The sequence below is a fragment of the Ovis aries genome, chromosome 7, assembly GCF_016772045.2.
Source record: "Ovis aries strain OAR_USU_Benz2616 breed Rambouillet chromosome 7, ARS-UI_Ramb_v3.0, whole genome shotgun sequence".
Lineage (NCBI taxonomy): Eukaryota > Metazoa > Chordata > Mammalia > Artiodactyla > Bovidae > Ovis > Ovis aries.
Window position 1 is genome coordinate 27,261,583 of NC_056060.1, and position 24,800 is coordinate 27,286,382.

The 24,800-nt window shown below is 40.8% G+C and overlaps 1 protein-coding gene across 1 annotated transcript in view; it reads right to left on the minus strand.

Moving 5' to 3' along the window:
• Window positions 1–24,800, minus strand: part of RYR3 (ryanodine receptor 3) — a 576,153-nt gene that overhangs the window by 339,664 nt on the left and 211,689 nt on the right. Inside the window, exon 3 of the mRNA XM_060419037.1 lies at window positions 15,777–15,884. Within this exon, the coding sequence (XP_060275020.1) occupies window positions 15,777–15,884 (108 nt within the window). The remainder of the gene's footprint in view (window positions 1–15,776; window positions 15,885–24,800) is intronic.

The window sequence follows — 24,800 nt, forward strand, 5'->3', positions numbered from 1 at the left end:
CATTTATGATAAGATCAAACAACAACATCCTTAGGAAAAAATTTAGCCAAGGGGGTAAAAAACATTTTACACTGAAAAATACAAGACCAATAATGTAAGAAAGTGAAAAAGACACAGATAAATGGAAAGATGTTCTGTGTTCATGGATTAGATGATAAAATATCTATACTACCCAAGGTCATACATGGACTCAGTGCATTCCCAACCAAGATTCCAATAGTATTTTTCATAGAAATAGAAAAAATAAAAATGAAATTTGTGTGTAACCAAACTATATTACAACCTTTATCGAAACAGTATAGTATTGACAGACAGGTAGACTAATGGAACATAATTAAGAGCCCAGAAGTAAACTCACGCATATATGACCAACCAATACTTGACAAGAGAGCCAAGAATACTCAATGGAGAAAATATAGCCTCTTCAATACAGTGCTGGGAAAACTGGATATTCACATGTAAAAGAATGATCTTACACCACTCAAAAATTAACTCAAGATGGATTAAAAACTTGAATGTATGACCGGAAACCACAAAAGTCCTGGAAGGAAACCTAGAGAAAAGCCTTTTGACACAAGTCTTGGCAACGCTTTTTTTGATTTGTTTTTGCATATGACACCAAAAGCAGATGCAACAAAATGAAAAATAAACAAGTGGGACTATATGAAACATAAAAGTTTCACAACAAAGCAAATGATCAACGAAATGGGGGGAAACTTGAAATTATGAATCTGATAAGAGGTTACTCTCCAAAACATATAAAGAACTCAGACAACTCAACAGCCAAAAAAAAAAAAAAAAAAACCAAAAAAAAACCCCAAACCTCCAAAACTCCAAGTACTTCATTAAAAAATGGGCAAAGGACTTGAAGTGACATTTTTTTTTCCCCAAAAAAGACATACAAATGGCCAAATACATGAAAAGGTGCTCATTGTCACTAATCATTAGGGAAATGTTATGATATTACTTTATGCTGTTAGAATGGCTATTATCAAAAAGACAAGCAATAATAAATGCTAGCAAAGACACAGGGAAAAGAGAACCCTTGTGCACAGTTGATGGAAATGTAAATAAGTGCAGCCACTGTGGAAAACAGTATTTTAAATTCAAAAAAATTAAAATAGATCTAACATATGACTCAGCAGTCCACTTCTGAGTATTTATCTGAAGGAAATGAAAAGACTATGTCAAAGAGATATCCACACTCTCCATGTTCAGCGCAGCAATTTACAGTTGCCAAGGTATGGAGACAACCTAAGTCCATCAACAGAAGTGCATGGATAAAGAAAATGTGGTAGAATGGACTACCACTCAACCACAAACAGAGGAAATCCTGCCATCTGCAACAACATGGATGGAGCTTGAGGGCATTATGCTATGTGAAATAAGATAAATGCTGTATAATCTCACTTACATGTGGAATCTGAAACAACTCATACTCATAGCAAATGACATCAGATTTGTGGTTACCAAGACAAGGGATTGGGAGTGGTGGAACTGGGTGAAGCTGGTTAAAAGGTATAAACTTCTAGTTTTCGGAATGATGAGCATTGGGGATACAATATATAACACGATGACCATAGGTAACGCTACTGGATGGTATGCTTGACAGTTGCTAAGAGAGTAAATCCTAAAAGTTCTTGTCACAAGGGAAAAAAATTATAATAATGTAGAGGTGATGGATATCAACTAAACTTACTATGGTAATTGTTTTCCAATACGAGTATGCCAAGTCGTCCCAGTGTATACCAGTGTTGTACATCAATTGTATCCCAATTAAACAACAACAGCAATAAAAAGAATATTGCAGTGGATTTCTCCTCTTTACACTGGGAGGGATCACTGCTTGACTATGAAAGATCCTCAGAAACCTGAAGAAGTAACTATGTTATCTACAGAGTCTGCAGTGAGAGGGAAACTCAGAGGAACAGACAGTCTCGATTGAAAGCAGTTAAGACATTCCTGGTAATTTATCACTGTCTAATAATCAATATGCTTCTATATAAACCTGTTTATGCACTTTCAAGATCTTCCTTAATACACTAGAAAATCGTGCCATGAAACCAGAGGAGGGAAAGGGTATACCGAAGGGATCCCCGAAGTGCTTTTTAAATAAATGGAGAAAGGACAGCCCAATACAGTGTAACAGGGAAACTGTCACCTCAAAGAGCAAAAATAATTTCACAAGTGCTCATGTTTTAATAAGGCAGAAAGATTAAGTAAGGCTGAAATTACACTAGAGTTATCATTGTGAACTTTAAATTCATGTTCTTCATAAAAATGAAGTCTTGATTACCATGTGCTCTAAGTAATATTTCTTTTCGGTATCATACAAATGCTTCCTTCCTACCGGTTGTGGTGGGGTCAATCTAACATACAGCTGTCACCACAGAATCTAATCTCTAATATTATTCACCATGAATTTAAAGAGTCATGCAATTTCATGTCTGTGACAAAAAAGAAAAAAAAAATTAAGATGGGCCTGGGCTACCGTACACCTGCAAGGAAACAAGGCTGCTCTCAAAGACCTCAGCGGGAATGCTAAAAGGGCTAATGAGCACCCCCTTGGGCCAAACAGACAGGGTCTGAGCATCACAGAGAAAGCGAAGGCTGCATTTTGGGACATGTCAGGTACCTGGAGAGAGGTGTGAGTCTAAGATGATGCTAAAGCAGGTATGCGATGACACAGCGTGTGAAAGTGTCGCCATAACGTACACGTGAGCGCCTATCAGCCTTAGAGCAGGGATTCTAAGTTCAAATCATGACAGCCCTATATCAATGCTATTTTTCACTCACTAGATCATTGAACGAAAGTAGAAAGTCTGTTTAGAAAGTGGGAGAACACTGGAGTCATGTGTTTGGTTCTTGCACTGATTATAATAACATCGTGACCCAAGTTGTCCCTTATCAGTGAACTACCACAGGGGTCACTTTTCAAAAAAAAACATCTGTTATGAAGGATTGTAGGTGCTCCATCTGGGACAGAATGGTACACAAGGCCTCATGAACCACAATCGGGACTTTCTGGAGTCACAAGGTCCCAGCCTCAAGGAGACTGGGGACCATGTGTAGGAGATAGAGTCTGAGCCTTCCCTGCTCCTGAGGACCCTGGGACTTGAAGGAAAAAACTGGCCTCAACCTGAGACTTCTGCCCTAGATCAAGTGAGGATATTTAAAATAGATCTTACAGATTTGGATGTCTTTTGTTTTGGAGGAATACACATAGGTATATACGCTAAGAACAAGATCACCTGGGGATGGGTGTACCTATGTTTTGTGCTAGTGAGTATAAGCTAAAGCAGCCCTTACTGGATGAAACAAGAGTGAATGTCTAGTATGGAAATCTCTTAATTTATTTTGGATGTTTCACAATAAACATCAGGACATTACCCTTTAGAGGAGAGATTTAAGCAACTGAGTTTTCACCATAATTTAATGCAAGAAATTAAATGGAGGCTTTTTTTTCTTCTATTAAACTACAGTTTAGTAGCAGAGTATTACAGTGGATAAATGAAATAAAAAGTACAGACAGAAATATATTCCTTTTGTATAGGAGGATAAGTTTGGAAAGACAAGTGTAAATGTGAAGGAATGCTTGAATGTTGATTGATATTTTATTATCCACAAGAAAGAAAAATCTCAAGGTTCATTAACAGGATTAAAATGAAGTGAATGCATTTTTGAAAAAAGTATACAAGTCAGTGAGTCCTTATGGACAGGTAGAAAAATGGGGGAAAGGGACTGGCAGAACCCAGGAGCATTTTATACTCCTGCAAGCACACACACACACAAACTAAGTGAAACAAGAAATCAGTTGCCAATTGACTTGTTAGCTCTGGGATTCAGCACGTGAGCTTATTCCTGGTTGCCCTGGGAACAGCTCAATCTAATGAAATCTAATAAAAAATTACCAACTAAGTCAATAGCATTAGAGGTGAAGCAACTATGGCCTAGGTAGCTCCATTTGTAGGATACAGTAAAAAAAAAATTTAAGAGGGATTTGTGTTCTAGGAAAAGAGTGAGGTTTTGAGACAAGGAATTGGAGGTTTATATAAACAGGTTAACTTGACAGTGCATTCTTTCCTTCAGTTTTCTTTCCTTATGATTAGAACATTGATGTTTTCAAGAATGAAATATAGTTGATTTACAATGCGGTTGGTTTCAGGTGTATTGCAAAGTGATTTGGTTTTATGTGTGTGTGTGTGTGTGTATGTGTGTATCCATTCTTTTTCAGATTCTTTCCCCTTAAGTTATTATTAACACAAAATATTGAGTAGCGGTCCCTGTGCTGCATAGCAGATCCTTGCTGTTTGTCTATTTTATGTATAGTAGTGTGTATCTGTTCATGCAAAACTCCTAACTTCTCTTTCCTCCTCCTCCCCTTTCGGGTAACCATAAGTTTACTTTCTATGTCTATAAGAGACTGCATCCTTGAGAGCGCCTGGGAGTACCACAGTCCTAGTGTTTCTCCCACCGACACTGACTGAAATGAGTGCAGCCAATAAATCATGGATTTGTGTGCCCCTGTTGCCTTACACACTGAAGCGGCTGCCCAGAGGGAACAATGAACTGGAAACTGCAGCTGCTCATTCTTCTGGTGACGCAGGCCAATCACTTCGGGTCAGAGAATTGTGACTCCTGCTGCTAGACCACCCTCTGGCCCTTCGCATCACCTAGGGCTGAGGCCTGCCTGGGTACAATGCAGGAGTAGAATAAGGAGCTGAATTCACCACAAAATTTACAACCCTGAGGGGAGGAAGAGGTTTGAAAATGCTAGCATCTTGTTAAATATACACCCTCCATTTTTCCCATTATTGAAAATGGATGAAATTGGTATAGAAACATGTTACTGGACCCTGTTCAAGGCTGAGAGAAAGAATGGTGAATTTGAGATACTATAATACATGAGGTTATTTTTTCCCCCAAATTTGTGTAAATCCTAAAATTGGATGAGGGTTTCCCAACAGTCCCTTTAGCAAGCTGACATGGAAATATCCCCACAAGGGTAGGGTATAAGGTAAAGTTGCTGGGGTTGTAACATGGAGAAACAGTCCTACAAATTATTGGGGCAAAATGCCTGGTCCTCTCACCCCTGGAGTCTTGAACTTAATGAACACGAGGCAAGCTGCATTAACTTACAGAATCAGAACCACGGATAGCTCCACCTGCTTGACTGACTATAGGTGCCTCAAGAATGACAATTCAGTCACCTGTATCCACTAATAAGATAAAATCTAGAGATTTCTGCACTCCAGCTGTAATTTTGAAAACTTCTAATACCAAGTCATAAGCTTCAGAAAAGGGGCAACTATTTAAAGATAAACACAGTTTAAAGAAAAAAAAAGTCATGCATTCATCTTACCTTTCTAATATTTCACCAGAGACATGAAAACAGGTATTTTTCGGTAGTGATCAAGCCATAAGTTTTCATCACTGCCCAGCCCCACCCAGAGAGCAGGACTCAGAGGGCTCAGGAAGAGGAAACACCTCCTCAAGCAAATTCCCAAAGGCTGTTCTTCGCAGAAGCCTGCATAGGGCTGGCCACATTGACCCCAGACACAGTTTTGAATTCATTCCCAGGAGCAACATCCTGGTTCTCCTGCCCACTGCCCTCCACCTCATAAAAGCAGATGAGCAGCAGAGAAATGCAGGCAGGGAGCCCAGCCTCTAGCTCCATATCACTAATGGCAGCAGGTAATTCTTACTAACGTTCTGTCGTCACTTGTCTCTCCACACCAAAAACACAGGAGATGCAGCTGGTGCCTGGGAACTCAGAGCCCCCTTCCTTCCATCATGGAGCTAAGACCCAGAGTAATCCACCAAGGAAGATGTGAGTGCCTGCTGCCAACAAAAACACAAAAACAAACCACTGGGTGTAGGATGCGTGGTACAGTATGCAGAATGCAGCCAGTGTTTTCTATTGTAGCTGTAAATGGAGTATAAAAGTTTAAATGGTATAAAAAATAAACCATTTTTTAAAAAGGCCACAATCACAGAAAATAAGAAAGGCAGACCTTTCCATTTATAAACTTCGCTTAATGAAACAATTCGTATATTGTCTTTATTTCCAAATTTCCCTGATGACTTGCAAATTCTTCCTCATGGATAGACATTTATCTTGGAAGAGTCTAAAGATGCTCAGGAGTCAATAATGTAGTTCAGAAGCCCCATTTTGCAAAGGGACAGAACAAGGCCCAGAGAGCAGCAATGCCTGGGCCAGAATGCCCAGCCCCTTCTAGTCCTGCACTTTCCTCCCTCCCATCAGAGCAATATCTCTGGACTGAGGAACAAGGCTCAGGCACTCCCTTCTCCCTCTCAGTACCAGCCTAAGTCTCAGCTACAGGAGATGCCAGGTAAAAAGATACATCCTTCCATTAGCTTTCCTCTTCTTCTTGTACAGAGCAGGAATACTTTTATCCCACAAACTCCCAAAACCTTGTTCTTATTCTTGCTTTCTTTCCATTGATTCCATTTAGTCATTCAAGATCCTTCCATTTGAAAACCAAATATTAGTAATCATAGCATTGGGACACTGGCTACATGGTTTTTACTCCAGTGAGGATTAAAGCACCAGTTGAGACCAGGGTTTCTCTGGTACCAAGTAAATTTTTCTTTACTAGAATTTGCAAATAGGTGTTAACATTAAACTTTCATGAAATGAAAATAAATAAGAGGTCTTTTCTTCTAGTTCATTCAATTTTCCCAACAAAAATATAATTTAAACCCTGGTAGTTATGAAAGTAAATTTCACAATCAAAGGAAAGTCTAATAAATCACCTGAAAGTTTTCGATTCTCCCAGGATTTCTTGAATTTCCAATGTGCTTCATTTTTAAAAGGTAAGCAAGTCTCTTGAAAGATTTCCCCTAATTCAACTATTCCACAATTTAGGATTAAATCAAATTCCTAAAAATGTAGCTGAAATTCATCTCTGACCCTTCAAATAGTTATTTTAAGTTCAGCAAATTTCTCTTCAAAATATCTCATGTAAGAATACAACTATTTACCTCTTAGTATGTTCCAGAGAAAGTACTCCAATCCTTCCTCACTCCTCTAAGAAATTTTAATGAAGATGTTTTGTTTTTTTGCAATTAAAATGTTAAGAGCGCGCACACACACACACACACACACACACACACACACATACACAATCACTGAAAACTACATCTAGCCTTGGGAAAGAAGCTCAAGCTTTCTTAGACAACTTAGGTCATTATGACATGACTATACTCCCAGAGCATTTGAATGTCCACAGCAACAATAAGAGGAATTTCAGGGTTTATGTAACATCAGCCAAGCTGATGTAACATTAGCAAAATAACCCCAAGATGACATAGACATATTTACTCTAAGCAGGCGGTACTGACTTCAGAATGAAAAAAAAAAAAATCCGCTGAAGAAAAAGCTATTCCAATAAAGCTGAAACATTATATTCATAAAGAAGTAGATTGGATAGAGTCTGGAGCTTTAAAAATTAATTCTGTGGCCTCTTTACTTTAAAATGCTTCTACTCCGGATATGAATAAATGTAAAAAGCTAGTTAACTTTAATGGTTATTCTTAACTGTTGAAATTAACATTTGATTCTTCTGCTGGTTCACTTTGGGGATGCTGCATGAAAAATGGGGAAATATCCAACTAGCTTTTTCCATTTTTATTATGAATTCCAGCTTTCCAGAGGAGCAGAGCTGGACTTGCATAATAGACTAGGTGAGTCTGAAGCACCGAGAAGCTTGGAATAAGGCAAGGCTGCACACTTCTGTCACCTTATCAACTTGAACCGTATGGCCACAGGCCATCTAGACCATAGTCAGAGGGAAAAAGACTTTAGAAACAATTTTCGGGAGTTGGTGATGGACAGGGACGCCTGGTGTGCTACAATTCATGGGGTTGCAAAGAGTCGGACACGACTGAGTGACTGACCTGAACTTCAATATCTTGAAGGAAAAGGAAAAAATGAGTCTACAGGCAGGCCGTCCTTGTAATTTCAGAGCAGCAGTTTAACAAGTTTCTTAGCAACAAATTTCTAAGTGTGCAGGCACCTCTAATTCCACCAGATTGAGGTGTGCGGTGCTTTTTTCAATTGCAGAGGCACAGAGGATGGAAACGGCCTTGAACACTCACAAGTGAGAAGCCTAGCTCATTACAAATACAGCTAGAGTCAGCTGTCCATGCAGAGACACACACAGGAAAGGAGTGAACAACATACCCATTCCAAGAGGCCACTGAGCTAGCAAAATCAAACACAAGACGGTCAATGTATATTTGAGTGTGGACCAGTCCTGCTGAAAGCGTTCAAGTCATCTGAGGAATCTGCTGATACTTAGAAGAGCAAAAACCACAATGGGAATAAAATTCCGACCTAGTGAGTATTTTGTGATTTTAGCTAGGAGGAAGCAGCAGCATTAGATGTAAACGTCTGATTTTACCTTTCCAGTACCATGCTGATGTCATCAAGAAACTGGCAAACAAGCTACACGCTGTAGCCTAAATTTGTCTGTAGCAGTTGTTTTTTTTTTTGTAATTATATTTATGTAAGAAAATCCACCCAAGGACAAAGGTCAGTACCGTACATCAGAAAATTTGGAATTTCTTTTTCTTAGAAATATTGCAAGCAACCAATTAGACTTTTTCTTTTACCAAAGAGGAGTTTTCTTACCATGAAGTAAAGTCTCCCAGATGGCAACTTTTAATGATATCATGTTATCAAAAGGCCAGCTCAACAAGATAAGTTACTTGTGCACATTTTCATTAGTATTAGCTTATCAGAGAAATATTTAAATCCATTATATCAGCATAAAATTATAAGATAATATAATGAGAGAACAGTAAGGAGGGGAAAGAAAGAAGACAAGGGACACAGTTTGATGACAGTTTGGTCTGTAAAAAAATACATTAAAAACCTTAGTTTGGAGATCTTTCATTATTGTATAATTTCTGAAAATAATATCTGGCTCTTGAAGAAAGAAATTCTGTCAAAACTACAGAATACCTCTCATATTCTTCCATAAGAAGATTTATAGGCTATTCATGTCTCAAAAAATTAAAACCATGTTGTCATCACTTAGAGCTTTAGGGTTGCTGTTATGGATGGAATTTGAAAAATTCTCTCTGTTCACAACAAAGCAGAAAGAGAATAAAATCATTTATCCATCTACCTAATATTATGGGAGCCAGGGTCTCTAGAATAACGACTAATACAAACAAGTTAGTGTTTACAGAACTAATTAGTGATGTGCCCTTGTCAGTGGAGGGCTTCCCAGCTCACGCTAGTGGTAAAGCATCTGCCTGCCAATGCAAGAGGCATAAGAGACACAGGTTTGATCCCTGGGTAGGGAAGATCCCTGAAGGAGGGCATGGCAACCCACTCCAGTATTCTTGCCTGGAGAATCCCATGGACAGAGTGACCTGGCAGGTTACAGTCCATAGGTTGCAGAGCTGGACAAGACTGAAGCGACTTAACATGCAAAACTCCAGGAGGTGGCAGTTCTAGGGCGAAACCACCGACACAGCTTTGTCACCAGAACAGTCTGCTATTAGCAAATGTGAGCAAACTCTAACATGGAGCAGACTGTAAAGAGGAGGTTTTGATATATAAACTCAAGCTTTTGCATATAAGAGTGATTTCACCAAACAGGTTTGGTGATTCTGTTAATACAAAAGTAGTTTTTTTTTTTTTTTTAACAGTGGGTGTGGATGACCAGCCATAGGTTAAAAAAGAAGTGGAAGCATCCGAAATCAGCATGTTATTTTTCTCCCTTTCAAAACAAAAAGCAGGATGTGGTTAAACAATAATTTAAGTGGTATCTGGATCTTCCCAGTTAGGCAGCAGGCAGGCATGGGTAACATCCCCAGCATGAGCAACCTGACAGGCGCTGGCACTGAAGAGGGGAGGTCCTGAGTGGGAGCACCGAGGAGGTACTTGGAGAGCTTGATGCAGTGGCGTCTTACCACCTAGTACAAAGGAAGTCCAGACTTGGAAACCTAATGTGGTGATTCTGGCACATTCTGACTACCCCCGCTGTAAGGGCATATATGGGCAAGTTCTGGGATTGACATCCCAAAACAGGCAGAGGTGTCTTTGTATTTTTTCTCCAAAGAAAATCTTTGTCCTATTTTAAAATCTGTGTCCTATTTTAAAGGTGCAACTAACACCTCCTGTTAGATTTGACTCATCAAACGATTTCTTTCTTTTAAACAATGGCAGAGAGATGTTATGGGGAGGGAGGTGGGAGGGGGGTTCATGTTTGGGAACGCATGTAAGAATTAAAGATTTTAAAATTTAAAAAATAAAAAACTAAAAATAAAAAAAAATATATAAGAAACATGCAAAAACAAAAAGAAAAAAAACCAATGGCAATGGGGATGAAGTTTATTTAGAATTGTGTACATGATTCCCCCCCTCAGTCTTGTTCCCTTCCCCACACACACATCAAAGTAAGTTCTCACTCCGGCTGTTTTCTGACAATTACGGAGGAAAGACAAAAGCCTCAGAAAACTGAGAAGTGACCTCTGGTTGATGGGGGCTGTCCCTCCTCTTCTGTAATATACAGATGACGGGGGCGAGGGATCTCGGGGCCCCAGGAATAAGGAGGTAAGGCTCTGACTGGCCTTCTTCATTCTGGAAGTTCCCACAAGATGTCTTAAATCTGGGCACAGCCAGAATCCAAACTTTAGACAACAGGCCTCTAGTCACCCTCCTCAGCATCTGTTTTGATTTGTTCATTACCTAACCACGTCAGGGGAGGTGCATCTTTGGCAGATTCTTTTCTTAATGATGCTGTCACCTTTCTGTGACTAGATTTTCTGTGGCTTTATAAGAAGGATGAATGCTTTGAACTTGGCTACAATGTATCTCACGACACATACTTTAAATAAAATCTATGTGAATACAGCAGCATGTAAGATTATGCCTCCTTGGCTGTTTACAAGGTCTCACAAGGGCAGGAGGCAACCTCCAGCTTCTCAGCAAGCATGTGCACGTCATTCCTGAGCATGGCAAATGTACCGCCACATGTGTGCATTTCTTGAGCAACTGTGCTGTGTGTAGTACTCCCTGCTCCAAGACAGGGCCAAGTGAAAGGAATCTGAAGCTCCTTAGTGTTAAAGGGACCGTCTCATAATTAAGTGTTGCTCAGTTGCTAAGTCGTGTCTGATTCTTTGCGATCCATGAACTGCAGCACACCAGCTTCCCTGTCCTTCACTGACTCCTGGAGTTTGCTCAGACTCACATCCATTCAGTCAAGGATGCCATCCAATCATCTCACCCTTGTTGGCCCCTCTCCTCCTTCCCTCAGTCTTTCCCAGCATCAGGGTCTTTTCCAATGAGTCAGCTCTTTGCATCAGGTGGCCAAAATATTGGAGCTTCAGCTTCAGCCTCAGTCCTTCTGATGCATATTCAGTGTTAATTTCCCTCATAAGTAATACGGGGAATTAGAAGACCCCCTCACAGTGAGTTTATCTGTGAGAGAGGTTCTTACAGAAACAGTATCTTTCCAGGTCACATCTCCCAATCAAGTTTAAAAGGCTGATTGTGTATTTGCATTCTAGAGATTTTAGAATCTGAAATCTAGCATGATCTTATACAACCATAACATTCATTCTTTTTATATATATTGCATCTCCTGGTTTTAAGTAGTGAAAGTCTGACAGTGATTAAGTCAACTTTTAGAGAAAACCTGAGCCCTTATCAGGAGTGCAGCTGGTAACTGTGTTAATCAAGGTCTTCCATTTTTAGAAGCATTATATTCATTCATGTCAAAACTCATTTGTAGTTATACGGCCCTCGAGTTAACATGCACCTGGTCATATAGCATGGGAATCCTTCCTTTGAGGCATTTGAATATGCCTGAAGGATCGGTGACCGGAGGAAGCAGACGAGAGATGAAAAGAGGAATCAATATTCATTTCCACACCCATAGGCGCTTGTCAACACTTATGTAATTCTCACCTGATCCTATGAGGGAGGTTGCATTTTGAAGGTGTGGAAAGTTAGGTACGGAAAGGGGAAGCAATTTGTCCTAGAAGTCACTTGCTCCTGTACAGCTTGGACTGAAAACACATCTACCTGACTCCAAAAATGGAGCTTCTCTCACTGCACATGTTGCTAGTTTTGAGTTCAGGGTCATTGCTATAGGATGCTGAAGACTGAGGACTCAGAGGGAGATGGTGACATCCTTTTTAGTTCCCTGTCCTGCTGAAGATGGCTGGGTACCTCGTACACTGTAGGTTCCATTAATGTAAAAATATATTATATTTGTATGCAGGGATTTTACATCAAAGTCCAGCTATTTAATTGGCCACAGTGCCAAGCATTCATCTCTTGGTAATATTCCCCAGAATAACATCAGACAGGATTTAACCAGAGGTAAAGTGACCCAAGGATGAGCTTAGCGAGGGTGGGCTCTGAGGGGCACTGACATCCTCTGCCCCCTGGGGCCTTCTCATCATTCAGTTTCCTTTTCAACATAAAGCTGAGTCCCAGGTGCTACTGGCTATAGCTAAGGATGTTTCAATAATAAACCCTCTGTTGTTAAACCAAGGTAGACACCTCTGTTTTCTTTGTTACTGAAAAGAATTGCTGCAGAACCACCAATCCCTGAAGAAAGACTTCTGTATGCTCATCATATGAATAAAGAAATAACCAATATTTGTTATTTTTAAAAAGTCCAATTGCTGTGCAGCAGTGAACAGACACACAAAGACCAATTTATGCCCAGGAGGAAAAATGACACTCTTCAAAGCATCCCGTCTGGTGGTAGCGATGATCATTAGTGTAAGTAATATCCATTTAAAAGCAGTGAATGTCTCTTTCCAAACAGAATGGACTGGCATGCAGAGGAGGTGTCAACCCACTCAAATATCCCTTGGCTCCCCAGAGAATCATTATGGTCTGTTGCGTTAACTTACTTCCTTGATTTTTCTTTTTTCTTTTTCTCCCCTGCTGAATATTATCATTTCAAATCAAATTAAGTACTAATAGTAAGTGCACACAGCAATCACTTCAGAAAAGCAAAACATTCAGACTCAAGAGGTTATATGAAAAATATTATTCTTCATAATAAAGACTGAGAGCCCAGATGGAATTGAAAGAGAGTTCCAAGAGGGTTCTAGCAACTGAAGCTGCTGTTCGGGTAACTAGTGGAGCCACCAACAAATAATAAAATCTAAATCATTTAAAGACAGTACCCTCTCCTATCTGCGCTCCAGCTCTCTTTTCAAGTCTCTTCTTTCTAGCTCTAAGATCTCCAGTTATTAATTACAAAGAAGTAATATATCAGGATGGGAAATAACTATTAGCTCGCTCTTTTCTTTGGTAAAATAGCACAAAATGGCAATACAGCACATGGGAAATTTTAGAGTCTGACTCAATATGGTGATTGTTATCCAATGACTATTTAACCGTAAAAATGTCATGGATTGTTTATTTTAGACTAGAGTTTTCAAAGAGACTGGATCCTCCAATAAGACTTAACCTATTTGTCTTTAAATATTGTGAATTAAAGATGGTCCTTGAAATATATAACTACACGGAGTAAACTTTTGCTAGAACATGGATGGTAATTATAGGTATGTATTAGACATATATTCCAAAACTATGCATTTGATCTTATTAAACTGGTCTTTCTATTCTATACGGAAAATGAATTAGTTATTCTTTTTCAAAAGACACACCAGGACAAGACTATTAATTAAGTTCCTGGCAACAAAGAAGAGCAAAGATTATAACCAGAACTTTTCATTTGACTTAAAAGTCCACCTGCAGGATTCTCTGAACTACACAAAGTTGATGGTAAAGAAAAAGAAGTCCTTTGAGATGCAATTTGTAAACAAACAAGATAAGAGAATGCCCATGAGGTAATTATCCAGTTAAAATAGCTTCTATCTTCCCAATTTCTATTCTGGGGCCATATGTTTGCAGGGTCTAGCTGATCTTGGTTGACACTGAAAGTGGTGATATTCCAAATCAACCAGGTCTTCCTCACCAAAGATGTCTATAAATCATGAGTTAATTATCTCAGAGGAAAAGTGAGCAATTAAAAAGTAATTTATTTCACTGAGTTGGAAATGTTTGAGGGTGTGTGCCTAAGGAAGAAAGGTTGGGGGTACTGAGGTCAATGTCAGGGGGAGATAAACTTGGAAAGAACAAAATCTCACCTGTGTTTATGCTCTAAGGAACAAAGCAAAGCTATTTTCACGTGGTTGATGAAAGCATATTATTCTAAACCAAAAGAGTGAAGAATCACAAATATTGGTGTTAAGGACCCTAGCAAATTAATTATACTTCCTAATTTTATAGATAAGAACACTATGGTTCCAAGAGATTAAAAGATTTATGTAAGATCACATTAAGAGCTGAAAGATGACCTAAATCTAAATATTGGTTCTCTTGGGGCTACAGATCTTGTCTCTTCTACCACCAATGAGACACTTCATTATATATGAGTTTGTTCAAGTCAAATAATAAACGGTGCTAGGTCCTGTAAATATTCCTACCTACACACACTACAGGGTATAAAGAATTAGACTTGTAATTATAGTACACAGTAGTAAGAACTCTTCACTGACTGTTGTTCAAGCAAGGGTATCTATCCTAGACTTTCAGGGTCAACTTATAGGTTTCTCCGTTGACCTAATATGTAGACTTGTTCCCTGAAAGAGAAGTAAAGATCATATAAGGGGAGAGAGAGGTGGAGAAAGGTGTTCTAAATGGAGGGAAGAACTGACACATATGATTCTGAGGCAAAGAGAATGGTTATGTTTGAGGAACTGAAAAGAATTCAATGTGGTTGGATCACTGAGTATTTGGGAAGATGTGGTGAGAAACGGGACAGACAAGGTGAGCAGGACTCACCAAATCCTGAAGTTCTTTATGCCCAGTTAAGGAATATGGGATTTCATTCACTATAATGGGCAGAAAGACAATTTTTAAATGGTAAAGTGGGATGATTAGGTCTATATTTTGTAAAGAGCATTATTTCAGCTTAGGGAAAATAAAATTGTAGGTGAGGTCAAGCACAGAAGGAATCAGAGTGGTGAGTCTGATGTAATAACCCAGAAGATAAAGGATAGTCATCTAACACAGTATCTAAGGGGCATAGGAGAGTGGTGCCTGCATGTGAGATATTCAGTCCATAGAGTTAGAATATTTGACATGATAAGTGAATATAACTAGGTGAGTCATTAGGGAAAGGGTCAAAGATTATTCTGAAGTCTCTGGTCAATGTCTTGCCTGGGAGACCTTTGCAAGGCCATTATCCCTTAGTTAAAGACTTGGAAACAATTTTACTGACAATAGAAACTTAATACAGCTCTGTATTTGCTCATCCTGAGTGAAGCCATGAAGATCTGGGTACGTGTCAATGACTCTGAATTCTATAGGAAATCCTCTCCAAATGGCTGTAATCTGGCTGTGCTTCATTGGCACAGTCATACATCTCTGATAAGACTTTTCCAAGAAAAAAGAATCAGCCTAACAGATAACCCTCCCTCCCCTTCCTAGGCTCTTTCAGCCTCTCCATATATCCTGGTGGATTATGGGTTCAATGACCTACGCCCCGCTTGGGCAGCATTAAGATGATCTAGTCTATTTTCTGGTGGAAGCTGGTTAACCCAAAGGAAGTGGGGCTGCTGAATAAGAGGAATAGGAGGATGGATTCAAGGAAACTGGAAAACCAAGGTGTTCTAGTTCAAAACTGGAGGAATGAAATGAAGTGTGTACTTTTGGGCTATGGTGTGTCCCAATCCCTCCCCTCCCAGGACATAATTCAGGTACTTACCCCTTCGCCGCCATTTTCACCTGTGTTGGCAAGCATTTCCTGCAGGGCTCTGACAGAGAGGGACTGCTCCAGCACAAAGTTGCAGACGCAGAGATCTGGAGGAACATACTGTAGAAACAAAACCAGAGTGAGGATACTTACTCATGTCGGTCAGTCACGCAGTAACATCTCAAGGGCAAAGAGCCCATGAATCAAAGTAACATTTGATGGATGGATGGATGAGTACAAAGGCAGGCTTTTCTTGTTCATGCTAAGATGAGTTTCAAGCTGGATTCTAAAGTAGGATGAGAAGAAAATCCCAAAGTCTCAAGGGAACAGTGACCAAGATGTCAGGATCAACTTGAGTGAGGGCTGGGGGCACCCATGGGAGAGCACTACACATACAGCCTTATTGAAGCAGGGAAGGCTGAATGACCCCGATGTCTGGGTGGGACCAAAGGAAGAAAGTCACTGGGATCTTATCCATAACAATCTGTAAGCAGACAAGACCACAGTGTGGCTTTCAACAACAGTGACCAAAATAGGGAATTCGTTTACTTGTTCAGAAAATCTGGATACCACAGTGTAAAAGGAGCTACATACATTTAATTCTGAACAAAGAAATGTCCAGAACGATAAGAATTGATGACCCCTACAGCAATCATTCTACATCATTGCTCAGGTAATACCAGATATTCTCAAACATTTCTCAAAAACAAAGATAGCCTTCTCTGTAGACTGTAGTAACAGCTAATGCTCATTGAGTACTTTTCTAGGCCAGATACTATTTAAAGTGCTTTACTTTAAGTGATTTCCTTTAACCCACACAACTATTTCATGTATAGATAGTAGTATTTCAGCTTACAGCAAAGGAAATTAAGACACAGAGAACATAGGTCATCTGTCCAAGGTGATGGCTTACACGTGGATGAGTTGGATTCAAATCCATACATCCAACTCTATTCCTGCTGCTGACAACACTGCAGATTTTTTCCACAATTAGAATATTTTCAATCAGCAAATATTTAAGTATTTAATTTCTGTAAGACACAGTGCTTGGTATTCAGAAAGATATAAAGACATGCAAACAAAATTACTACTCTTTAGGAGTTTACCACCTGGTTCCACGAAGCACCATTTCCCTTGGGAATACCGCTTACATTCATCTTTCACATCAAGCCTTTGTTTCCCCTGTAATATTGGCACCATGAGAGTAACAGGAATGAGGAATGAGGGCCAGAAGTCATCCACAGCTATGTCTAACACTCAGAGACAGGTAACGTTGTTTTCATGAACCTTCAGCTTAAAAGCTAAAACAAACCTGCTGCTAAAGCAGAGACAAGCCCTCTGCTTTTCAACATTTTCATTTATAAAATAAATACGGAATCAGCAATCTTTAAGTTCTCCTCACTTTCCAAGTGTTTGTACCTTCTTCCTCCTCCTCAACCTCAATGCCCTCAAAAACAAAGATATCCTTCTTGTTGGACTTGCTCACTCTTTCCCTTTAGTAAAGTTTTAACATGCCCCAAGCCCAGAGTGGGCTTCCCCAGTGGCTCAGCAGTAAAGAATCTGCTTGCGCTGCAGAACATGTGGAGAATTGGGTTCAATCTTTGGATCGGGAAGATCCCCTGGAGAAGGAAATGGCAACTCCCTCCAGTAATCTTGCCCAGAACATCCCACGGACAGAGGAGCCTGGAGGGGTACAGTCCACGAGTCATGAAGAGTCAGAAACAACTGAGCGACTAAACCACCACCACCAAGTATCGGTTGATCCAAGTACAGGCGATCCTACCCCAAAGGCTACTGGCCCATGGGCGACTTCACCTTTTGAGTACTTGCCACTTACATACTTTCCTATTCAGGGTTTCTGCAGTCAGAAATCCTAAAAACCCAGACTTCCTAGAATTCTGGTATTATAGGAAACTGCCCAGTTCTCTTTATGAACATGATATAACCAAGGAGAAATTGTACCACCAGGAGACAACTGCCTTTATTTTCCACACTCCTTGCTTTGTTTTCAAGGTTTGTTCCTGCTGCAGGTAATTAACTCATTTGTATGGGACTGGAGCAAGCAGACAGCTGGTGATGTAGGGCAAGGCTTCACATTCAGGGAGTGTTTTTAGAGCACATATCGCATCATTACAAGTGGCAGACAATAATATGATAAAGCATTTCCATAAAGATCGTATGCCATAAACGTATATTGTCTGACTCAGTCTTCCCAAAGAGGATACCATCTCACAAGATTTTACAGAGGTTTTTTCCCCTACCACTTCTTGGTCTATCTGGATCTCATGTCCCCAGAATAGGAGGCCAAAAAAGCCAGGGTTTGAGTGTTTTTCCTTCCTCCTTCACTTCACTAGAGGATGTGATTTGGAATTTTTTCTATTCAGGAATGTCAGCAGGTGTAGCTGTACTTTAAAGGGTGTAATGTACTTTAAAGGGTGCATTTTGGACTAATCAACTGAATAACCCCAACATTCATGCTCACTTCAACAAGAACCCCTTGTATCCCAGTCTCTTTAAGACACAAACTTTCACAGCTCCAAGTGCTAGAGATTCTGTCCTTATACAAGATTGTGTGATTCTAAGTCAGCTCTCTTCCCTCCTTGTGTGGCTTGCTTGGACAAAGATAGGAATTCTCCTCAGGCACCACCATCCTCCAACCTGATACCAGACACTAGGCAGGCTCCAGTTAAACTTTTCTTTTCCCCCCAGATATTAAAAGTCCCAAGGTGGATTGGCTATATACACCCCAATACAAAATAAAAAGTTTAAAGTTTAAAAATAGGTAAAGGTCCCAAGATGGTTGCTATTTAATTACTGGTACCAATGGGTACATTTACAGAAAGACAGTGAGCATGGAGAGGAAGCATCTCCTGCAGGAGCCCTGTGTCTCCCATAGTTTTACATCTTTTCCTCAAAGCTTAGTTTTTCCACCTCTAGAGTGTGGTCCTGCCTGTACTCTCCATACTCGGGGATAAAGTCACACACCACTCCAAAACACTGAGAACAACATGTGGGCACTAGCAAGGGAAAGAAGAGGACAATGGGAATATGTGGAGAAAAACAAAAAGCAGCTAACAACTTGTGAGATGAAGCACAGAGCCATCTGACCTGCTCCGCCAGCTGCCATCCTTAATTAAACTCCACACCGGCCTGGGATCCCACCTCCACATTTCCCAAGAGTGAGCAGAGGCCACTGGTCCATCAGAGCTAATTTGTTTGCAGCAGAAGAGCCCCCAGGAGGCCGGCTCATTGTCTCTGTGCTCTGGAGCCTGAGCCTCAGTCACTGCCTGGCAGGCGTGGGGCATATGTTTGATGATTCTCAGCATGGAGAGAAGGGCTCTGTTGACATCTGTTCTGAAATAGCTCATCACTCTCTGCAGCCCAGTCCTCACCCTAGAGAAGCACCATTTCCAAATGTCCTACAGAAAACCTTGAAATGCCAGGGCTCTGTTTAAGCCAGGAACTAGGTATTCATTTAGCCCCAGTACATAGAAAAGAGCAAAAGAAAAGGCCTATGGACCCTCCATGTTCCCTTAATCTAGGTACTCCAAGTATTTTTCTGGGGCTTACCAAGTCCAAGATGGTGGGAATTTAACATTTCTACTCTTGGCTTCACATAGCGTTTTTCTACCTAGCAACCCCACATTGTACGCTCACCAGGGTACTAGCTGGTATGAGACAAGCCTTCGGGAAAATGAAGAGAATTAGTTAACAGAAGTGGGGCTGTCCTCTCTCCATTACACTGTTAACTATAGTCTTCTGTGGCTTACATAGTTGTTCACATGGTGCAGTCGGTTTCACTAAATTGTGGGTATCTTGCAAAATATGTGTCTGATTCTACTTTTGGTTTCTTCAGTACACGGAACAGCAAGTGCTCAACTCAAACCTTCGTGAATGGACTCTGTGTCCGAGACTATCTGAGAGCACGTGACTGATGGTGCCTGTGGTTGCAGACGTATTGCACTGAGCACACACCTGCCCGGCTGAGCCCCTTCCCCAAGTCTCCAGCTTAAGTCAAGGGAACTTTCTTCTCTCATTGTCATGGGTCTACTCCCATTTAGTGTTGATCCATCTGGCTCTCACACAGCCAAGACTCAATGACACACTCTGTGACCACATTAATGGGTTATTGGTTAAGAGTGAACATTGTAGTACAGGACTTCCTGAGGTCCTATCTGTGTTCAACCACTTACTAGCTGAATGATATTAGGTGGGTAGCTTTGTCTCTTTGTGCCTTAGTCTCCTTGTCTGTAAAGTAGAGATCTAATGGTACTTACTCCTTAGAATAAACTCAGTTTTTATGTTTAAAGAACTTAAACATAGTCATACATAGTCTGGCACATAGTAAGTACTAAATAAATGTCAAATGTTATCCACAGAGGGCAGTGAAGTCCAAACATCAATAACTCACTTAAATGTTCATGTATATAATTTTTCAAGTATTTATTTTGTGTAAGGATAATCCCTGCCCTTTAAGGCTGTGTTGTCTCGTGGTGTATGGGGAAAACAAGTATGATTTAAAGCATGATTCAAAGGGCCCACAGAGGGAGAAGGGAGTGTGTGAGGAAGCACACAGAGCTGAGTGGGGCTAAAGCAGGGGAGAGGAACAAGGAGAGAAGGTGAGAAGTGAGGTTGGGGAAGAAGCAGGCATTAGACTGAGGGTCATGAGTCCCCCTGCCAATGATTTTGAACTTTATCTTCAGGGCAATCAGTTCAGTTCAGTTCAGTCGCTCAGTCGTGTCCGACTCTTTGCGACCCCATGAATCAAAGCACGCCAGGCCTCCCTGTCCATCCCCAACTCCCGGAGTTCACTCAGACTCTCATCCATCGAGTCAGTGATGCCATCCAGCCATCTCATCCTCGGTCGTCCCCTGCTCCTCCTGCCCCCAATCCCTCCCAGCATCAGAGTCTTTTCCAATGAGTAAAGGAAGTGATAGAATCAAACGTGCATCTCTGAAAAGTCACTGCAGTTCCAGTGTGAAGGGGCTAGAACCAAGGCAGAGAAACAAGTTAGGAGGTTGCTGCAATAAACTGCTTATAAGATAACAATGACATGAAGTAAAGTAATGGTGGTAGACACGGAGATAAAGTAGTGAATTAGAAAAATCTTCAGAAGTTAAGAGAGAGAAGATCTGGTGACTAATTGGATGTAAGAGAGGAGTGGAAGATGGTCAGTGTTTCTATCAGATGGCAAAAGAGGGCAAAAAAAAAAAAAGATTCAGGAAGAACAAGCCACCTCAAGGGTCAGAGGACCACACACATAGCAATTACATTTAGCAAATTGTCCCTGGATCTCCATTTGGGCAACAGAATGATGATGGGAGAACAAAGGCTCTGAGAAGATACAGTGGTAGCCCTGAGGGTGTCAGCAGAGGGAGGCTCATCTGGGAAAACATAAGGAATTGGAGAGAATGACACCTGTTCTCCACAAAAGGAGAATTTCTGGAGGCCCAGCAGCCAAAATCAGCCCAAGTATCCTCTGTTTCCTTTCCCATCCCCATCAGGTGGTCAGCCAGTATTTAGAGAACCTAACAATGTGCTTTGACTGTGGGGATCACAATAAACTGTGGAAAATTCTGAAAGAGATGGGAATACCAGACCACCTGACCTGCCTCTTGAGAAACCTGTATGCAGGTCAGGAAGCAACAGTTATAACTGGACATAGAACAACACACTGGTTCCAAATAGGAAAAGGAGTACGTCAAGGCTGTATATTGTCACCTGCTTATTTAACTTATATGCAGAGTACATCATGAGAAATGCTGGGCTGGAGGAAGCACAAGCTGGAATCAAGATTGCCAGGAGAAACATCAATAACCTGAGATATGCAGATGACACCACCCTTACGGCAGAAAGTGAAGAAGAACTAAAGAGCCTCTTGATGAAAGTGAAAGAGGAGAGTGAAAAAGTTGGCTTAAAGCTCAACATTCAGAAAACTAAATCATGGCATCTGGTCCCATCAATTCATGGCAAATAGATGGGGAAACAGTGGAAACAGTGGCTGATTTTATTTTCCTGGGCTCCAAAATCACTGCAGATGGTGACTGCAGCCATGAAATTAATAGACACGTATGCCTTGGAAGGAAAGTTATGACCAATCTAGACAGCATATTAAAAGGTAGAGACATTACTTTGCCAACAAAGGTCTGTCTAGTCAAGGCTATGGTTTTCCCAATAGTCATGTATGGATGTGAGAGTTGGACTATAAAGAAAGCTGAGCGCCGAAGAATTGATGCTTTTGAACTGTGGTGTTGTAAAATACTTGTGAGGGTCCCTTGGACTTCAGGGAGATCCAACCAGTCCATCCTAAAGGAGATCAATCCTGGGTGTTCATTGGAAGAACTGATGTTGAAGCTGAAACTACAATACTTTGATCACCTGATGCAAAGAGCTGACTTATTTGAAAAGACCCTGATACTGGGAAAGATTGAGGGCAGGAGGAGAAGGGGACGACAGAGGATGAGATGATTGGATGGCACCACAGATTTAATGGACATGAGTTTGGGTAACTCTGGGAGTTGGTGATGGACAGGGAGGCCTGGCATACTGCGGTTCATGGGGTCACAGAGTCAGACACGACTGAGCAACTGAACTGAACTGAACAATATGCGTGCAGTACTGTGCCAAGCCAGCAAGGTAATGCTCAAAATCCTTCAAGCTAGGCTTCAACAGTATGTGAACCTTTCAGATGTACGAGCGGGATTTACAAAAGCAGAGGGAACCAAAGATCAAACTGAAAATGCCCATTGGATCAGAAAAAAAAGCAAGGGAATGAAAAAATAAACAACTACATTTGTTACATTGACTAAGCTAAAGACTTTGTATGGATGGCAACAAATTGTGGAAAATCCTTAGAGAGATGTAAATACCAGACCACCTTACCTGTCTCCTGAGAAACCTGTATGCAGGTCAAGAAGCAACAGTTAGAACCAGACATGGAATAATGGACTGGTTCAAAATGGGGAAAGGAGTAACTTAAGGCTGTATACTATCACTCTGCTTATTTAACTTATATGCAGAGTACATCAGGCAAAATGCTGGGCTGGAAGACTCACAAATTGGAATCAAGATTGCCAGGAGAAATAATAACCTCAGCTACGCAGATGACACCACCCTAATGGCAAAAAGTAAAGAGGAATTAAAGAGCCTCTTAATGAAGGTGAAAGAGGAGAGTGAAAAACTGGCTTAAAACTCAATATTCAAAAATCTAAGATCATGGCATCTGGTCCCATCACTTCACAACAAATAGATGGGGAAAAAATTGGAAACAGTTACAGACTTTATTTTCTTAATAAAAAAAATTTCTCAAAATCACTGCAGATGATGACTGCAGCCATGAAATTCAAAGATGCTTGCTCCTTGAAGGAAAGCTATGACCAACATAGACAGCATATTAAAAACAAGAGACATCACTTTGCTGGCAAAGATCCATCTAGTCAAAGCTATGGTTTTTCTAGTAGTCATGCATGGATGTGAGAGTCGGACCATAAAGAAGGCTGAGCACCAAAGAATTGATGCTTTCAAATTGTTGTGCTGGAGAAGCTCTTGAAAATCCTTTGGATGGCAAGGAGATCAAACCCGTCAATCCCAAAGGAAATCAACCCGGAATATTCATTGGAAGGACTGATATTGAAGCTCCAATGCTTTGGTGACCTGATGTGAAGAGCCAACTCATGGGAAAAGACCCTGATGCTGGGAAAGTTTGAAGGCAGGAGAAGAGGGCAACATAGGATGAAATGGTTGGATGACAGCTCCAACTCAATGGACATGAGTTTGAGCAAACTCCGGGAGATAGTGAAGGACAGGGAAGCCTGGCGTGCTGTAGTCCAGGAGGTCACAAAGAGTTGGACATGACTTAGTGACTGAACAACAACTGTGTCACCTGCTGTGGGGAATAAAAAGAGAAAGACATGGTTTCTAACCTTAAAGAATTTTTAAGCTATTTGAAGAGACAGATCTACCATACATGAGACTTTATGAAACAATATAAAAGTTGATATTCAATGCTAAATTGAGTAGTTTGAGTTTTATGTTTTGCTGGACCCAGAAGCAATGTTGTGATGGAAAAGGTCAGCCCAGGCTGGAGTGTGGCCTGAAGAGGGGTTTCAAGAGCAAGCAGTTCCTGCACAGAGCCAGAACTTGAATTCGTATTTAATGAATGAACAAGATGGGAGAGTTCTTTTTCCATTTTCTTGTGTGGATTCTTTCTTTCTTTCTGTTTAAAGTTCCACTAGTTGAAGCTGAATATTAAAGTTGTAGGCTTTGCAGGACCTCTGTCCTTACTTCCCTTTGCTTTTTCACCTAATTCAGCCACACCTCCAACTTATCTCCATGAGCACCATGTCTACTAGTGAAGGGTCTATCCCCAGTGATCTGGCTTCTACGTGACTCGTTTGTTCCATTTCACCACAGTGCCTCAAACAGGATTGATCAAATCTCCCTATGAGGCTCAATGTGAAAAGAATGAAAGTATTAGTTGTTGAGTCATGCTCAACTCATTGTGACTCCATGGACTGTAGCCTGCCAGGCTCCTCTGTCCACGGAATTGTCCAGGCAAGAATACCCGAGTGAGCAGCCATTCCCTGCTCCAGGGGATCTTCCCTGGTGGCTCAGACAGTAGAGAATCTGCTTGCAATGCAGGAAACCTGAGTTCGTTCCATGAGGCTCAATGGAGTCCTACTCAAAGACTGTGGATGAGAAGACTTCCCAAGCCCTTGAGGGCAGAAAATTATTCTCTCCTCCAGAAAATGTTCCAGGTCAATCTGGCCCCACTGGGTACAGAAGGCATTGGATAAGACCAGCTTTCCATGGGAGAACATCAGGATGGCTAGAGATGGGACATACAGCTTGTATTTCAGGAGTTTTAAGCGCTTCATAGACATGATCTCATCCATCTACAGCAGACATGAGCTCATTTGTGGAGTGCTTCTCTATCATCGATAATACATAATTATTTGCATTGTATTTATACTTTAAAGGCAGAGCCGATCATTAACCAAACTAGCACCTGCAACTTGTCCCAACCAGGTTTAAGTA